The following is an 18,080-nucleotide window of genomic DNA, read 5'->3' on the forward strand; positions in this document are numbered from 1 at the left end:
CAACCCAATGGATGGATGGACAGATGAACGGATGGATAGAGAGATGGATGAATACATGGATGGCTAGATGGATACATGAATGGATAGATGACTTGGTGGATGGATAGTACCACAGAGCTGCGCTTGGAGATTGCAGGACGACAAGTGCATGGGAAAAGGCCAAAGAAAAGATGGATGGACTCCATCAAGGAAGACATGCGTGGTGCCCACCTGAGACCTGAGGGGGCCCAAAACAAAGCCTAGCAGTGGAAGCGAGAGCCACCCCATCCATTGGGGAAATGGCTCAGAAAGAGACGTCTAGACAGAGAGGCCTGCAGTGGCCTTCCTCCGCCCACCAGGTGGCGCTGCAAGAGGGAGGGGAGCACGGCTCCGGAGGCATCGGCGGCGCAGCGCAGTGCGGACGCGGCCATGAAGCGCGATCGTCGCGGGCGTTTCCTGCCTTCGGCCAAGGCAGCCTCTTCCTCCCCTTCCCCCTCTTCTTTAACCAGCCCTCGATCCCGAAGGAGGAAGATCCAGGAGGAGGAGGAGGAAGAGAAGGAGAAGGAGGAAGAGAAGCAGGCCCAGGAAGGAGCAGCCCCGGGTGAGGAGAAGGGAAGGGGAGGGGGGAGGCGTCTGCATGACATCCTTAGCGCGCGATCGCCCCGATTTGGCAACCACATCAGCCAGTCCTCACACCTTGGTCCTCCCCAGGGGCTTTAGGACTCCAACTCCCAGCATGCCCAGCCATTGGCCTTCCTGGGTGGGGGCTTCTGGGAGTTGTAGTCTGTCTGAAGTTTGGGAGGCACTGCTTTATATGTCCTAGATCAGGCCTGGGCCAACGTCAGCCCTTCCTCCACGTGTTTTGGACTCCAGCTCCCACCATTGGGGTCCAAAACACCTGGAGGGAGGGCTGAAATTGGCCCAGGCCTGAACAGTGTGGGCCCCTCCATATAATAATAATAATATGGTATAATAATAATAATAATCATCATCATCATCATCTACCTGAAGTTAGGAAGGCATTACTCTAGGACTATGATGTCCTCCATATAATAACAATAATAGAGTAAAATAATAATAATAATAATAATATATAATGGTCTACCTGAAGTTTGGGAGGCACTACTATAGGACTATGATGTCCTCCATATTATAACAATAATAAAGTAAAATAATAATAATAATAATAATAATTAATAATAATAATATATAATAGTCTACCTGAAGTTTGGGAGACACTACTCTAGGACTGTGATGCCCTCCATATCATAACAATAATAGAGTAAAATAATAATAATAATAATAATAATAATAATAATATAATAGTCTACCTAAAGTTTGGGAGGCACTACTCTAGGACTATGATGTCCTCCATATAATAACCAAAATATCGTATAATAATAATAATAATAATAATAATAATATAATAGTCTACCTGAAGTTTGGAAGGCACTACTCTAGGACTATGATGTATTCCATATAACAATAATATAATAATAATAATAATAATAATAATAGTAATCTACCTGAAGTTTGGGAGGCACTACTCTAGGACTATGATGTCCTCCATATTATAACACTAATAGAGTAAAATAATAATAATAATAATATATAATAGTCTACCTGAAGTTTGGGAGGCACTACTCTAGGACTATGTGGTCCTCCATTTAATAACAATAACATATTATAGTATAATACTAATATGATATATAACTGTCTATCTGAAGTTTGGGAGGCACTGCTGTAGGACTATATGGCCTGCCTGCTTCCTACCAAAGGGGATCCTTTGTTGTCATGCTAGAAAAGCACTGATTAGCCTAATAACTGCAATTCCTGGCTGCTACATACCAAGGGGAAACCTTTGTGGGCCAGCTTGAAAAGAATTGCATGGCCTTGCAGGAACAAAGTCTGGCTGCTTCTTATCAATGTGGATCCACCATTGGCCAGCTTCAATACCACTGAAAAGCATTACAGCATCAAAGCATGTCTGCTTCCTACCCACGGGGACGTTTGTTGTTGTTGTTGTTCATTCGTTCAGTCGTCTCCGACTCTTCGTGACTTCATGGACCAGCCCACGCCAGAGCTCCCTGTCGGCCGTCACCACCCCCAGCTCCTTCAAGGTCAGTCCAGTCACTTCAAGGATGCCATCCATCCATCTTGCCCTAGGTCGGCCCCTCTTCCTTTTGTAGGACGTTTGTAGGACGCAGTAAACAAAAATTGTTTCATGTCTAGAATTCCTCTGTTTTCTGAGGGCCACAGTATTGCGTGGCCGGGGTACAGCTAGTATAATATATAATATAATATACAATAACACTATAATATATAATAATAATAATAATATTTATTTATTTATTTATTTATTGTCGTGTCTGGAGCGACTTGAGAAACTGCAAGTCGTTTCTGGTGTGAGAGAATTGGCCAGGGGACACCCGGATGTTTTTAATGTTTTACCATCCTTGTGGGAGGCTTCCCTCATGTCCCTGCATGAGGAGCTGGTGCTGATAGAGGGAGCTCATCCGTGCTCTCCCTGGATTCGAACCCATCACTCTGCACCAAACTGGGCCTTGCAGTCCCATTTTCCCCCAAGCTTTCCCAAGCTCTGAATGAAGCCAGCCACTGGATCCAGGAGTGCTTCTACACTGTAGACTTACTCTAGTTTGAAAACGCTTTAACTTGGGAGCTGTAGTTTGCTGATGTACTGACACTCTGAAGGCTTTACAAAACTACAACTCCTAGAGTCCCATTGCACTGAGTCATGGCAGTTTAAAGTGGAGTCAAACTGTATTCAGGTTACAGTGTAAAACAACAACTCTTGTAGAACTACAACTCCTGGTCTTGTAGAAATAGAAATCCCAGTCTTGGAAAACTACAACTCCTCGTCTTGGAAAACTACAGCTCCTGGTCTTGTAGAACTACAACTCCCAGTCTTGGAAAACTACAAATCCTGGTCCTGTAAAACTACAACAAATAGAATATTGCAATGAATCTGTTTTGAGGAACGACATATCTGTATTAGATGTATTTGACTATTTCTAAATGTTTCTTCTTTTTGTATTTTGTATCCCATTAGTTTCACTCAAAATAAAAAAATAAAAAAAGGAGTTTTATTTCTTGGTCCCCAACTGACCTTCCTTGCCTTGCCTCCCTTGCAGGCGCCACTCGAGGCTTGAGCACGGGCCACTGCCGGCTTTGCCACGGGAAGTTCTCTGCACGGAGCCTTCGCAACGCCTTCGGGAAGCCCCCCGCGATGGACGGGGGCTCCCAGAAGCAGCAGCACCGGCGCCTAGACCGCATCTTCTTTGCTGACTTCCAGCACCTTCTTGGGGTGGCCGCCCGCCCGGACCCAGCCCTGCCCCAGTCAGTCTGCAAGAAGTGCCACGCTCAGTTCTACAAGTGCCGCAGCGTCCTCAAGGCTTTCATCCAGAAGGTCAACCTCTCACCCGTGGGGGCCCTCAAGCCCCGACCAAGGTGAGTTCCTCCATGTCCTCATAGGGCAGTGCTACTTCTCAACCTGTGGGTTCCCAGGTGTTTTGGCCTACAACTCGCAGAAATCCCAGTTTACCAGCTGTTAGGATTTCTGGGAGTTGAAGGCCAAATCATCTGGGGACCCATAGGTTGAGAACCACTGTCATAGGAGTTGCCGGGTGGCCACAAACGCACCTGCGGCAAGCAAGAAGATCCAGTTGAGCTGAGCTCATGCTGGAAGTGGAGGAGCATCAACATAGGCAGTTCACAAATTGCGAATGAGATTGATTCTGTAGGTTTGTTCTCAAGTTGAATCCATATGTAAGTTGGAACAGGGACATTTTTGAAGTGTAACTCCAGTCAAATTTATATACCCATATTTCCTCGAGTCTAATGTACCATCAAATCTAATGCCTCAATTTTGAAAACCCTGAAACCAAAAAAAAGTATTTGCAGGCACATGTAATGCACAGCGGCAAAGGTGCACTCTTTGTAATATGGCCATTATAGTTGTTGTTTGCTTGGAATTCCTTAAAAACAAAAGCGCTAGAGCACCAAAGCTTCCTTGGGATGTATCTGTGCTGTAGAACAATGGTTCTCAACCTTCCAAGTGCCACGACCCCTTAATAGAGTACCTCATGTTGTGACCCCCAACCATAACATTATTTTCGTTGCTACTTCATAACTGTCATTTTGCTCCTGTTATGAATTGTAATGTAAATATCTGATACGCAGGATGTATTTTCATTCACTGGAACAAATTGGGCACAAATACCCAATACACCCACATTTGAATACTGGTGGGGTTGGGGGTTGATTTTTTCATGTGGGAGTTGTAGTTGCTGGGATTTATAGTTCACCTACAACCAGAGAGCATTCTGAACTCCACCAACAAAGGAATTGAACCAAACTTGGCACACAGAACTCCCACGCCCAAGAGAAAATACTGAGAGGGTTGGTGGTCATTGACCTTGAATATTAGAGTTGTAGTTCACCTACATCCAGAGAGCACTGCGGAGTCAAACAATGATAGATCTGGACCAAACTTGACACAAATCTTCAATATGCCCCAGTGTGAACACTAGTGGAGTTTGGGGAAAATAGACCATGACATTTGGGAATTGCAGTTGTTTTGATTAATAATTCGCCTACAATTAAAGGTCATTCTGAACCCACCGATGGTAGAATTGAGCCAAACATCCCACACAGATCCCCCATGACTAGCAGAAAATACTGCATTTTCTGAAGTCTTTGGTGACCCCTCTGACACCTCCTCTTGCGACCCACCCAGGGGTCCTGACCCCCAGGTTAAAAAACACTGTCATAGTGTCTCAACCAATTCACAGCCACAAAAATGAAATTTCTGAAGTAGAATTAGGTCTTTAGTGACCCCTCTGACACCTCCTCTCGTGACCCCCCCCAGTGGTCCTGACCCCTAGGTTGAGAAACGCTGCACTAAGGCCTACTAACACTGAGGTTTACCTCACACTGAGGCCTCTCTCAGACAGAGAGCAACTAAGAATGAGACATCCTAAGCTACAGGACACTTACTAATATTGAACTGCAGCATTTGCTGAGTCATTGCATCAATTTAATTCTTTCAGTGCTTGACTCACATTTTTGTAATTACAAATACCTAGGTAAAGGTTGTCCCCTGACATTAAGTCCAGTCATGTCTGACTCTGGGGTGTGGTGCTCATCTCTATTTAAGCCGAAGAGCCGGTGTTGTCCATAGACACCTCTAAGGTCATGTGGCCGGCATGACTGCATGGAGCGCTGTTACCTTCCCACCGGAGCGGTACCTATTGATCTACTCACATTTTGCATGTTTTCTAACTGCTAGGTTGGAAGAAGCTAGGGCTGACAGTGGAAGTTCACGCCACTCCCCGGAATCGGATCTGTGACCTAGTTAATTTTTAATATTTCTGACAGACATGACTGTATTTGGATAGATGTAGATGGTTGTACACGAAAAAGACATCCCTGATGCGTCTTTTGGAGCAAAAATTAATATAAAACTCAGTCTTATTTTCAGGGAAATACAGTAGCAGAGGTTATGCTCCACTCCACTCTGCCATGGATCCCAAATATTCCTGCTATCATTGCGATCCCAAAACAGCTGTTGTTTTCTAGACTATAGAAGGACCACCAATGGTTTCCACTAGAATCCAAGGCCTCTATGGCTTCCTATGGTCAAAAAGCCCAAGGAAAGCTTGGCATTTGGGTCGGTTGCCACAACCAAGGCAAACATCATCTTGGTTTTGGATGAAGAGCCTCCTGTGATGTCCGTCCACCCAGCGTCTCATCTATGTTGCTTTCTATTCCATGTGCAGGAGCAATGCTGCCCCGTCTCCTCTTCCTGCAGCTGAAGGAAATGCCTCTTCTCTGGGTAAGTCGAGCTGCTTTGCTGCTCCTGGCTTTTCAGTGGCTGCCATGTTGCTTGTGCCTTGCCTTTCCAAAAATCGTTTTTGGAAAGCTTTAGGGAACCTGAGAGCCATATTTCAATATTTGAAAAAAGATCCTATTGAGGAGGAAGGGGCAAGCTTGATTTTTGCTCTTTCAGAGATTAGGACACAGAGAGATTGTTTCTAATTGTAGGAAAAGGAGATTCTGTTAAACGTGAGGAAGAACTTCCCAATGATCAGAGTTGTTCAATGGTGGGATATGCTTCTTCTTTGGAGTCCATTGGAGCTTCCTCTGGAGGTTTTCAAGCAGAGGGTGGATGTCTGTCAGTCAGGCTTTGATGATTTCTTCCTGCATAGCAGGGAATTGGACTGGATGGCCCTGGGGGTCTCTTCCAACTCTATAATATTTTTATTATTATGATTATTGATATTAATTATGGTGGTGAAGTCATCTTCTCTAGATGTTTTCAAGCAGAGACTGGCGGGCCATCTGTTGAGAGTGGTTTGTCTCTTCTCGTCTGGCAGAAAGGGTTTGACTGCATGGCCTTTGGGGGTCCCTTCTAACTCTAGGATTCTATAATAATAATAACAACGATAACAACAACAGCAACCACCACCACCTTTGATTATGATGATGATGAAGGAATCTCCTTCTCTGGAGGTTTTGAAGTAGAGATAAATGGCCATCTGTCAGGATGCCTTTGATGGTTTCTTCCTGCTTAGCAGGGACTTGGAATGGATGACTCCTGGGGGTCCCTTCCAACTCTAGAATTCAATATTAATAATAATAGTCATTGATAATCACATTGATGATGATGAGTCTCTTTCTCTGGAGGTTTTCAAGCAGAGACTGGCAGGCCATCTGTTGGGAGTAGTTTCTCTTCTTGTCTGGCAGAAGGGGGCTTGACTGGATGGCCTTTGGAGGTCCCTTCTAACTCTAGGATTCTATAATAATAATAATAACAACAACAGCAACCACCACCACCTTTGATTATGATGATGATGAAGGAATCTCCTTCTCTGGAGGTTTTGAAGTAGAGATAAATGGCCATCTGTCAGGATGCCTTTGATGGTTTCTTCTTGCTTAGCAGGGACTTGAACTGGATGGCACTAGGGGTCCCTTCCAACTCTAGAATTCAATAATAATAATAATAATAATAATAATAATAACCATTGATAATCACATTGATGATGATGAGTCTCCTTCTCTGGAGGTTATCAAGCAGACTGACGGGCCATCTGTTTGGAGTGGTTTGTCTCTTCTTGTCTGGCAGAAGGGATTTGACTGGATGGCCTCTGGGGGTCCCTTCGAACTAGGATTCTATAATAATAATAATAATAATAATAATAATAATAATAATAATAATAATAATAATAAGCGACTTGGACGGGAAGGCTCCTAGGGGTCTCTTCCAACTCTAGAATTCAATAATAATAATAATAATAATAATAATAATAATAATAATAGCCATTAATAATCATAATGATGATGATGATGGAGTCTTCTCTGGAAGTTTTAAAGCAGAGACTGGTGGGTCATCTGTTGGGAGGGGTAGAAGGAGTTTTGACTGGATAGTCTTTGGGGGGCCCTTCTAACTCTAGGATTGTATAATAACTACAACAACTACTACAATAACAACAACTACTACTACCATAGAGTCTCGCTTATCTAACCTCCACTCATCTAATGTTCTGTATTATCCAACGCAGTCCAGAGTGGGAGAAAGAAAGAACCCTTGTCTGTTTTGGTGCTAAATTCATAAATACAGTAATTACTATATAACATTACCATGTACTGAACTGCTTTTTCTGTTGATTTGTTGTGAAACATGGTGTTTTGGTGCTTAATTTGTAAAATTGTAATCACAGCATAATTTGACGTTTAATAGGTTGGCTGAACATTGGATAAGCTTAATGGGCCGGCTGAACATTGGATAAGCTTTTCCCGAGTCCCTCCTTATTATCCAACATTTTTGATTATCCAATGTTCAGCTGGCCCATTTATGTTGGATAAGTGAGACTCTACTGTACCACCACCACCACCGTTGTTGATGATGACGATTAAAAAGCACAGTATTTCCAACATATAGGTCTCGTTTGCTGTGACATACTGTGCTTTTGTGTCAGTAAAATAATAGCCATTGATAATCACAATGATAATGATGAGTCTCCTTTTCTGGAGGTTTTCAAGCAGAGCTGGGTGGCCATCTGTTGGGAGTGCTTTCATTGTGTCTTCCTTGGGGATCTGTTCTAGATTCTATCCTCTTGTTTTCTCTCCCTACGAGCAGGAGGCCGGATCACGTCCAGCCCGCAGTGCCTTCACAATTTGGTGCTGTGGGCCCACAATCACGCAGAGAGCTGCCAGGTTGCGCCGAGCCTGCGGAGCGTGCTGTCATCTGGATATTGCGGGGTCGTCGTCCAGGCTGTCTGGGGCTGCAGGGAAGGCCACGACTACATCCTGAGCACCGATGTGGAGGAGGAGGAGGAGGAGGGCAGTGGCCCCAAGCAGGACCACAGCAAGGGCACCTCTGAGCACGTGGCCGGCAATGGGGTGGACGCCGAGGGTGCCAGAGTGCCCTGCGTTCCGTCCCATCATGGCCCAGACAGGACTGCTGCTGCAAACAGTGAGACTACTACACCCGAACCGGGCACCGAAAACCAGCTCCCTGAGAGTCCGGATGCGGCCTCATTGCAAGAAGCAGCCAGGAGCCCTTTGCAGGCGGGGAACCTGCCCCAGTCAGACTGTCCGGTCAATGGGAGTCCCGGTAAGAGGCCGCGAGGAGCACATCCTGGGCTGCTATATCTGTGGAATGACCAGGGTGGGACAAAGGACTCTTGTCTGCTGGAGCTGGATGTGAATGTTTCAACCGACTACCTTGATTAGCATTTGATAGCCTGGCAGTGCCTGGGGCAATCTTTTGTTGAGAGGTGATTAGATGTGACTGAATGTTTCCTCTCTTGTTGTTTTGCTGTGGTCAGTTGAAACATCCACACCTAGCTCCAACAGACAAGAGTTCTTTGTCCCACCCTGGTCATTTCACAGATATATAAACCCATTTCCTAGTTCCAACAGACCTCACTACCTCTGAGGATTTTTGCCATAGATGCAGGCGAAACGTCAGGAGAGAATGCCGCTAGAACATGGCCATATAGCCTGAAAAAACCTACAACAACCCAATGATTCCAGCCATGAAAGCGTTCGACAAAGTATTATTATTATTATTATTATTATTATTATTATATTGGGTTCTTGTAAGTTTTTTGGGCATGTTCCAGAACCATTCCCTCCTGACCTCACAACCTTTGAAGATGCCTGCCATAGATGCAGGCAAAACGTTAGAAGAGAATGCTTCTGGAACATGGCCGTGCAGCCTGGAAAACTTGCAACAACCCAGTGATTTTGGCCATGAAAGGCTTTGACAATACAGAAATGCATTGCTTTTAGCAAGCTTCCTTCCCCTTCTTTGCAAGGAATGCTTTCAATCTAAGGGGCATCCACTTCTTCTCAGGTGGATTGACCAGGCTTCCCCTTGCCTGGCAATGCTTAGGCCCAGGTTTTCTGGAACAGGAACCGCTGTGTAGGGTTGTGTCCATCTTTTGCTTGTAATTCCTGTTGCTTTTTTTCTGTAGGGCCTCTGAGCGAAAATCCGGTTCCACCTGCAGCCCTGGATGAGCGGGTAAAAGACGAGTTCAGTGACCTTTCAGAGGGGTGAGAGAAGAGTGGGTTTGCAAATGTCCTCTTTGTTAAGCATGAACACTCTTGTGCTACTAGGAAACCTTTGCAAAAGCTCTAAGATGATGTCAAAATGCTTGTGGGTTAGCAAGATTGAAGTGCAATATTGACAGAGCATGGAAGATATCTATGATAAGAAACTGGTGGAATACTTTCCTCCTCAGTCTTTAAGGTGGGAGGTGGGAAGTTCATTATATTTTTTAAATTTGTACTATTATTTTTTTATTGTGTCCGAAGCAAATTGAGAATATAGCTATAATTTATTTTTAAAACCACAAACAAAGTTAAAGTTATAAATATAAATATAAACAATATATATTTATATAAACATATACATGCCATAAATAAATACATAAATAAATAAATAAAAACTTGGCATTATACTAAATGTCCTTTGACCAGAAACTGGCCACTTCAAGTGCCTCTCGTGTGGCTGTGAGAAGGTCCTCTATTGTGCATGTGGTGGGGCTTAGACCGCATTGTAGTCAGTGGTCTGTGGTTTGCTCTCCTCTGCACTCGCATGGCGTGGACTTCACTTTGTGGCCCCATTTCTAAAAGTTAGCTCTGCATCTTGTGGTGTCAGAGCCCAGTTTGTTCAGCGCCTTCCAAGTCACCCAGTCTTCTGTGTGCCCAGGAGGGAGTTTCTCACCCAGTGTCAGCCACTGACTGAGGCTCTGGGTTTTAGCCTGCCACTTTTGGACTCTTGCTTGCTAAGGTGTTCCTGCAAGTATCTCTGTAGATCTTTGAAGCTGTTACTTGATTTAAGTCATGCTGGCTGATATCCAAACAGAGGATGGGCCAGAAATGTCAATACCTTGGTCCTTTCATTATTGACTGCTACTTCCTGGTGGATGTCAGATGGTGCAATACTGGCTAAACAGTTTAATTTCTCCAACAGTTTGGGGTGTAGACATCCTATGTCCCATTAAGAGTCACAACCACTGTTTTAACGTGGTGAGATGTGTTCCACACTGGGCATGCGTATTCAGCAGCAGAGTAGCAAAGCGCAAGAGCAGATGTCTTCACTGTGTCTGGTTGTGATCCCTAGGTTGTGCCAGTCAGGTTTCATATGATATTATTTCTAGCACCCACATTCTGCTTGCTATTCAAGCAATGCTTCTTGTAAGTCAGAGCATAGCCCAGAGTGACTCCCAGGTATTTGGGTGTGCTGCAATGCTCCAGTGGGATTCCTTTCCAGGTAATCCTCATATCCTGTTTTAAAACCCAACTCTTTGCCTCCATTTATTTGGCCAGGAAGGCAAGTTCTTGGGAATCCCCTTCTGCTGCCATATGGTGCTTTCTTGGCTTTGTCTGATCCTTTCAGAGAAGCATCCTGAGCTCAAGGCCAAAGGAAGGCAGGGTCCCCATTGGTTTTAGTTGTGAAATGGCATATCATCCATGTGAAGCTTGTTAGCTCTGCTTCTGCTCTAGAAATGACTCTGTTTCCGTCCTCAGGGACTCTTCCTCAAGCGACGAAGAGGAGGACAGCCAGAGAGAGGGTGCCTCCGATGACGTCTTTCAGCCTTTCGAGAGCAAGAGGTGAGTGAGGGCTCTTCTATTGCACACGAATCGTCAGGAGAGAATGCTTCTAGAACATGGCCATATAGCCCGAAAAACCTACAACAGCCCAGTCTACCGGCGTCTTTGGAACTATGGTGGGAGTCCAAAACACCTGAAGGAGGGATGAAGTTTGCCAATGCCTGCTCTAAGAACTACATGACATGACAACGTCTCCCTGCTTTCTCTCTCTTTCCCCGCTCAGGATGCCCAACAGCAGGAAATCCAAAACCAAAGGCGCTAAGCTGGAAGGGCCCAAAATTCGTAAGAAGCCGGGGCCCAAGCCAGGCTGGAAGAAGAAGATCAAGTGCGAAAGGTAGTATCATAAGAGTTGGAAGAGACTCCAGAGGCCATCCAGTCTAACCCTTTTCTGCCGTCACACAGGAAAAGCACAATCAAAGCACTCCATCCTCAATGGCCATCTGTCAGGGGTTCTTTGGTTGTGTTTTTCTTGCATTAGCGGGTTCAATGAAGAAATAGGGAGAACCAAAGATTCCAAAAGTGGGAAAGGACCCCCAAGGGCAATCTAGTCCAATTCCATGATGCCATGCAGGAAAAGCACAATCAAAACACCCCCGACAGATGGCCATTCAGCCTCTATTTAAAATCCACCAGGGAAAATCTTGGAAACCTCCCTGCTGCTGACCACCCCCTTCCTCTCCATTTCTCTCCAGAGAAGAACTGCCCACCATTTACAAGTGTCCTTACCAGGGCTGCACCGCCGTCTATCGAGGGGCGGATGGCATGAAGGTAAGTACAGAACGGCCAGGTGCTTGTCCAAGCTTCTCATTTTTAGGACATGTGAATCCCATGATTGTTAGGCATTAGGATTTCCCCCTTCCTTTCCAGTAAGGGTTGGCGGCATTCCTTGAACACGGGAATGGGAGACGCTATTCAAACCAATCAGTCAAAAATGGGTGGCTACTCAATATGTTTACTAGTTTGGGAAAAGAAGGGGTTAAATTAAATACCCAAGTTCCCTCTTTTCTCTGGCCTAGAAGCACATCAAGGAGCACCACGAGGAGGTCCGGGCGAGGCCCTGTCCGCACCCGGGATGCAACAAGGTCTTCATGATCGACCGGTATCTGCAGCGCCACGTGAAGCTCATTCACACAGGTAGGTGGTGGCCCTGGACAGCAGTCACACTCTCTCAGCCTCAAAGGAAATAAAAGGAGAGCTTTCTCTAAACCAGCGTTTCTCAACCTTCCCAATGCTGTGACCCCTTCATACAGTTCCTCATGTTGTGGTGACCCCCAACTATAACATTATTTTTGTTGCTACTTCATAATTGTAATTTTGCTACTGTTATGAATCACAATATAAATATCTGATATGCAGGGTGTATTTTGATTCACTGGACCAAATTTGGCACAAGTATCCAATACGCCCAAATTTGAATACTGGTGAGGTTGGGGGAAATTGATTTGGTTATTTGGGAGTTGTAGTTGCTGGGATTTATAGTTCACCTACAATCAAAGAGCATTCTGAACTCCACCAATGATAGAATTGAGCCAAACTTCCCACACAGAATACCACGACCAACAGGAAATACTGTGTTTTCTGATGGTCTTTGGCGACCCCCATGACACCCCCTCACAACCCCCCCCCCCCCGGGGTCCTGACCCCCAGGTTGAGAAACATTGCTCTAAATAGAGTATGTCAAGAAGGCCACAGGAAAGGGTCACCGTAATTCAACAGCAGCATCAATATGGCAGCCTTTCTTCTCCCTATCTTTTCTGTAAACATACAGTACCTACCTGCCACAACTGTTCGTTTATAGCAAGCCTGGGCCAACTTCAGCCCTCCCTCCAGGTGTTTTGGACTTCAATTCCCATAATTCCTAACAGCCTACCCACTCTTAGGAGTTCTTGTGGGAGTTGCAGTCCAAAACATCTGAAGGGAGGGCGGAATTTGGCCCATGTATGGCTTATAAATTCTATTTCATGCTACACTTTCACTCTTTCTCTGGTTGCAGAGGTACGGAACTACATCTGCGACGAATGTGGACAGACCTTCAAGCAGCGGAAACACCTCTCTGTGCACCAGATGCGCCACTCTGGAGCAAAGCCTCTCCAGTAAGCGGGCTGCAGGATTACCTGTGTCAATTATATGTAAATGTATATATGTGCATTTACAAGGGGTTTGAAGTGCACTTTGAGTAATGATTTGAATATTATTATTACATTTATTATTATTACATTTATTATTTTACTCTATTATTATATTTATTAATTTAGTCTAATCTTATTATTACATTTATTATTTTACTCTATTAATATTATTACATTTATTGTCTTACTCTATTATTATTACATTTATTATTTTACTCTGTTATTATTACATTTATTATTTTACTCTATTATTATATTTATTGTCTTACTCTATTATTATTACAGTATATTCTGGCGTATAAGACTACTTTTTAACCCAAGAAAATCTTCTCAAAAGTCAGGGGTCGTCTTATACGCGGCTGTAGTCTTATGCATGGGAGTCGTCTTAACTCTATATTTTAACTGGAAAAGTTGGGGGTCGTCTTATACACCCAGTCGTCTTATATGCCAGAATATACGGTACTTTTTACTCTATTCTTATTATTACATGTATTATTTTACTCTATTATTATTATTGTTACACTTCCATTAATTTACCCTATTATCATTATTACATATGTCTTACTCTATTATCATTACATTTATTATTTTACATTATTATTATTATTATTATTATTATTATTATTATTATACCCATTAATTTACCCTATTATTATTACATTTATTACTTTACTCTATTATTATATTTATTGTCTTACTCTATTATTACTACATTTTACTCTATTCTTATTACATTTATTATTTTACTCTATCACTATCATTACATATATTGTTTTACTGTATTATTATTACATTTATTATTTTACTCTATTATTATTATTTTTATTGTTACACTTCCATTAATTTACCCTATTATCATTATTACATATATTTTCTTACTCTATTAATATCATTACATTTATTATTTTACTCTATTATTATTATTACACTTTCATTAATTTACCCTATTATTATTACATTTATTATTCTCTTTATTATTATTGGAAGTATGTTAGAAGAATGGTTTAATCTGAGTTGGTCAGTCTTATCTTAAATTACAGTTTTATGTAAATATTCAAAACATTTAACCTACTGATACCTCAATTAATGTAACTTTGTTGGTATCTAATTTAATTTTGAAATGTACAAGTAGCTGCTGCATTTCCCACCCTCAGTTTATACACAAGTCAACACATTTTCCAGGGTTTTTTTGTGGTAAAATTAGGTGCATCCGCTTATATTCAGGTCGGCTTATACTTGAATATACACGGTAATTAAAAAAAATGAAGTCTCATACCCTTTCAGATGTTGAGCAGGAACTTCTGTGATTTTTCTCCCTCTGAGTCGAAAGGCCACCTCCTGACCCGGTTTTTCTCCATCCCATCCCAGGTGTGAGATCTGCGGCTTCCAGTGCCGCCAGCGGGCCTCCCTGAAGTACCACATGACCAAACACAAAGCGGAGGCGGAGCTGGAGTTCGCCTGCGACCTGTGCGGGAAGCGCTTTGAGAAGGCCCACAACCTGAACGTCCACATGTCCATGGTGCACCCGCTGATCCAGACGCACGACAAAGCCAAGGCCAAGGCCAAGGAGACTGACCTTGTTGCGGAGACGCCGGCGGAATTACAACCGGACACAGAGATGGCCGACAGCCAATCGGTCAAGCTGGAACTCAGGGCTTCGCAGCCACAGCAGGAACCAACTTGAGAGCTGCTGCTGATCTTCAAGTTTTTAAAATGTATGTTTTTAACACACACACAAAAGGGATTTTAAGTGGGGGAAGGAATCGATGACGCCTGCTTGCCGCCATTGCTGTGATGATTGTGTTCCTCTCCGCTGCGGTGTTGTTCAGAGCGTCTATCTTGTTGAAAGGGAACAGACTTCTTTTTGCCTGCTTTCTGACAAGAAAGACCAGGAAAGCATCTTGTACCTGTTGAACAGGTACACAGTCCCTAGACCTTCCAAGTGATTCTGTTAAAAGAGGATGGAATACCCTTGCTTTTAAACCAGTGTTTCTCAACCTTCCTAATGCCGTAACCCCTTAACACAGTTCCTCATGTTTTGGTGAACCCCAACCATAAAATTATTTTCCTTGCTACTTCCTAACTGTAATTTTGCTACTGTTTTGAATCATAATGTAAATATCTGATATGCAGGATGGATTTATATTCACTGGACCAAATTTGGCACAAATACCCAATACGCCCAAATTTGAAGATTGGAGGGGTTGCGGATTATTGATTTTGTTATTTGGGAGTTGTAGTTGCTGGGATTTATAGTTCACCTACACTCAAAGAGCATTCTGAAATCCACCAATGATGGAATTGAACCAAAGTATGCACATGGAACCCCCATGACCAATAGGGCATTGACCTTGAGCTTTGGAGTTGTAGTTCACCTACATCCAGAGTGCACTCTGCACTCAGACAATGATAGATTTGGACCAAACTTAACACAAATATTCAATATACCCAAATGTGAACACTGGTGGAGTTTGGGAAAACAGACCTTGAGATTTGGAATTTTTAGTTCAACTGTACCAGGGATCCTCAAACTAAGGCCTGGGGGCCGAATACGGCCCTCCAAGGGCATTTACTCTGCCCTCGCTCAGGGTCAACCTAAGTCTGAAACGACTTAAAAGTACACAACAACAACAATTCTATCTCACCAGCCAAAAGCAGGTCCACACTTCCCGTTGAAATACTAATAAGTTTATATTTGTTAAAATTGTTCTTCATTTTAATTATTGTATTGTTTTAAATTCTTTTTTGCACTAAAAATAAGAAATGTGCAGTGTGCATAGGAATTCATTCATGTTTTTTTTCAAATTATAATCCAGCCCTCCAAAAGTTTGAGGGACCGTGACCTGGCCCTCTGTTTAAAAAGTTTGAGGACCCCTGATCTACACTCAGAGAGCATCTGGACCCCACCAATGATAGAAATGGGCCGAACTTCCCACACAGAACCTCCATGCCTTGAAGGGAATCGCTGGCGTGAGCCTCCTTCCACCTCACCTGCATATGTGCACTACGCTGCCATGCACCAAGAATGCCTGCTCTCCCCTCCTGCTTGGAATCTCAGAAGCAGCCCTCCCCTTGGCTGAAAGGACGGCCAATGACAGCAGAGGAGGGCTTTTGGTTGGAGGATTCGCCCTCTGTTTCCAAAAAGGAAGAGAAAGACAGGCGGAGAGATCTTCAGCCTTCTTTGCTAAAGGGGTTCCCAAGACCATCAGAAATATGTTTTCTGATGGTCTTTGGCGACCCCTCTGAAGCCCCCTTGTGACCCCCCCCAAGGGACCTTGACTCCCAGGTTGAGAAACGCTGTTTTAAACAAATTCCCAAATCTGCAAACAAAACACAAAAACAAATCATAAACCAGAAGCATTTGTAAACCTGAAATGTTTGTTTTTTAACACATACCCACAAAAGTGGGGAATGGCATCAAGACCAGCTTGCCACCTTCGCTGTGACGACTCCGTTCCTTCTCTCTGCTTGTGTCCTACAATGCAGGAGCGGTGTCCGTTTTGCCAAAGGAAGTTGACTCCTTTTGGCCTGATTTCTGATAAGAAGAGTCAGGAAAGGATCTTGTGTACCTGTTGAACAGGTGCACTCTTCCAGGTGATTGAGTTATGATGATGGGATGCCCCTGCTTTTAAAATAAATCCCAGACCTACAAACAAACCATAAACCAGATCATTTTGTAAACCTGGTTTTTATTGTGACAAAGCCATGCTTGTAATAAATTATTCACAGGGGAGCTTTGGACGGGTGAGGTGCAGCCCATTTTGCTATTTGTTTTCCAACGAAAGCCATCAGAAGAGGAGTGGTTCTTCATCCAGGAGACCCCCCAAATCCACAAGGGCCGCCTTGAGCTCTGGGTCCAGGAGTCCACAGAGATCCAGCAACTAAGGAAGGGGAAAAGGATTGGCTATTTACTTGCCTGGAGCAAAACCGACCCTGGGGTTGTAAACAAGCAGAATAAAAGTCCCTTTCTTTGAGTGTGTCTTCTGGGAGATGGAATGAACACAATCAGGACCAGTTCAAAATCAGCTACATTTCCCAAACTATTTTATGTTTTCTTACTCTAGAAAGAGCTGAATGTTTAGATTTCATCCCACCACAAACCAAATAATTGCTGGATTTGACTTTTATGCAGGTGGTCTCCCCCAGTCTGCTCTCTGCATGAACAGGAAGTATTATTTATTTATTTACTTCATTTATATACCGCTTTTATCAGCGCTCAGGCGACTCATAGCGGTTAACAACAGCAAAATTCAAAGCAAAAACATCACAAAATGAATATGGGACAGTTAAAAACAGTAGCATCATCAACGATTAAACATCAATATAACAATCATTAGCATCTCATCAGTAAAATCAGAATCCAATCTCATCATCCATTATTCCGTATTCCTATATTCAATTACACTGCTTAATCGAATGCTTGTTGGAACAGCCAGGTCTTTACTTTCCTCCAAAACGCCAACAGGGAGGGGGCCGATCTGATATCTGTAGGAAGGGCGTTCCACAGCCGAGTACATCTACACTATAGAATACAATGACATTTGATACCAATTTTAACTGCCACGGGTCAATGCAATGGCATCCTGGGGTGTGTAGTTTTCCAAGGTCCTTAGCCTTGGAAAACTACACACCAATTTGAGAGCCAAATTGACAAAAGAAAAAACATGGCTGTGGCTCACAAATGGGACTCTGAAAAAGGAGACAAAGGAGGGCCTGATTCTGGCACCCCAAGAACAAGCCATTTGAACTAATGCCATCAAAGCCAGAATTGAAAAGTCAACAACAGATCCCAAGTATAGACTCTGCAAGGAAGCAGATCACGTCCTCAGC

General features: G+C 43.5%; 3 protein-coding genes across 3 annotated transcripts in view; 1 reads left to right on the forward strand and 2 right to left on the reverse strand.

Annotated features, from left to right (window-relative positions):
• The window catches only part of VPS9D1 (VPS9 domain containing 1), a 36,543-nt gene extending 36,263 nt beyond the window's left edge, over positions 1-280 (reverse strand). Inside the window, exon 1 of the mRNA XM_067471071.1 lies at positions 211-280. Within this exon, the coding sequence (XP_067327172.1) occupies positions 211-267 (57 nt within the window). The 5' untranslated portion in view covers positions 268-280. The remainder of the gene's footprint in view (positions 1-210) is intronic.
• On the forward strand, positions 264-16,671 carry ZNF276 (zinc finger protein 276). The gene is given in 12 exon segments (XM_067471069.1): positions 264-355; positions 357-580; positions 3,132-3,447; positions 5,778-5,833; positions 8,138-8,614; positions 9,480-9,558; positions 11,038-11,121; positions 11,345-11,455; positions 11,814-11,889; positions 12,138-12,255; positions 13,115-13,214; positions 14,619-16,671. Coding segments are annotated over 12 exon segments (2,034 nt in total). The 5' UTR covers positions 264-278; the 3' UTR covers positions 14,935-16,671.
• Positions 16,672-16,922: 251 nt separating this feature from the next.
• FANCA (FA complementation group A) overlaps positions 16,923-18,080 on the reverse strand; it is a 57,778-nt gene continuing 56,620 nt past the window's right edge. Inside the window, exon 43 of the mRNA XM_060787907.2 lies at positions 16,923-17,131. Coding sequence (XP_060643890.2) covers positions 17,039-17,131 — 93 coding nt within the window. The 3' untranslated portion in view covers positions 16,923-17,038. The remainder of the gene's footprint in view (positions 17,132-18,080) is intronic.

Source organism: Anolis sagrei, chromosome 8, assembly GCF_037176765.1.
Source record: "Anolis sagrei isolate rAnoSag1 chromosome 8, rAnoSag1.mat, whole genome shotgun sequence".
Classification (NCBI taxonomy): Eukaryota; Metazoa; Chordata; class Lepidosauria; order Squamata; family Dactyloidae; genus Anolis; species Anolis sagrei.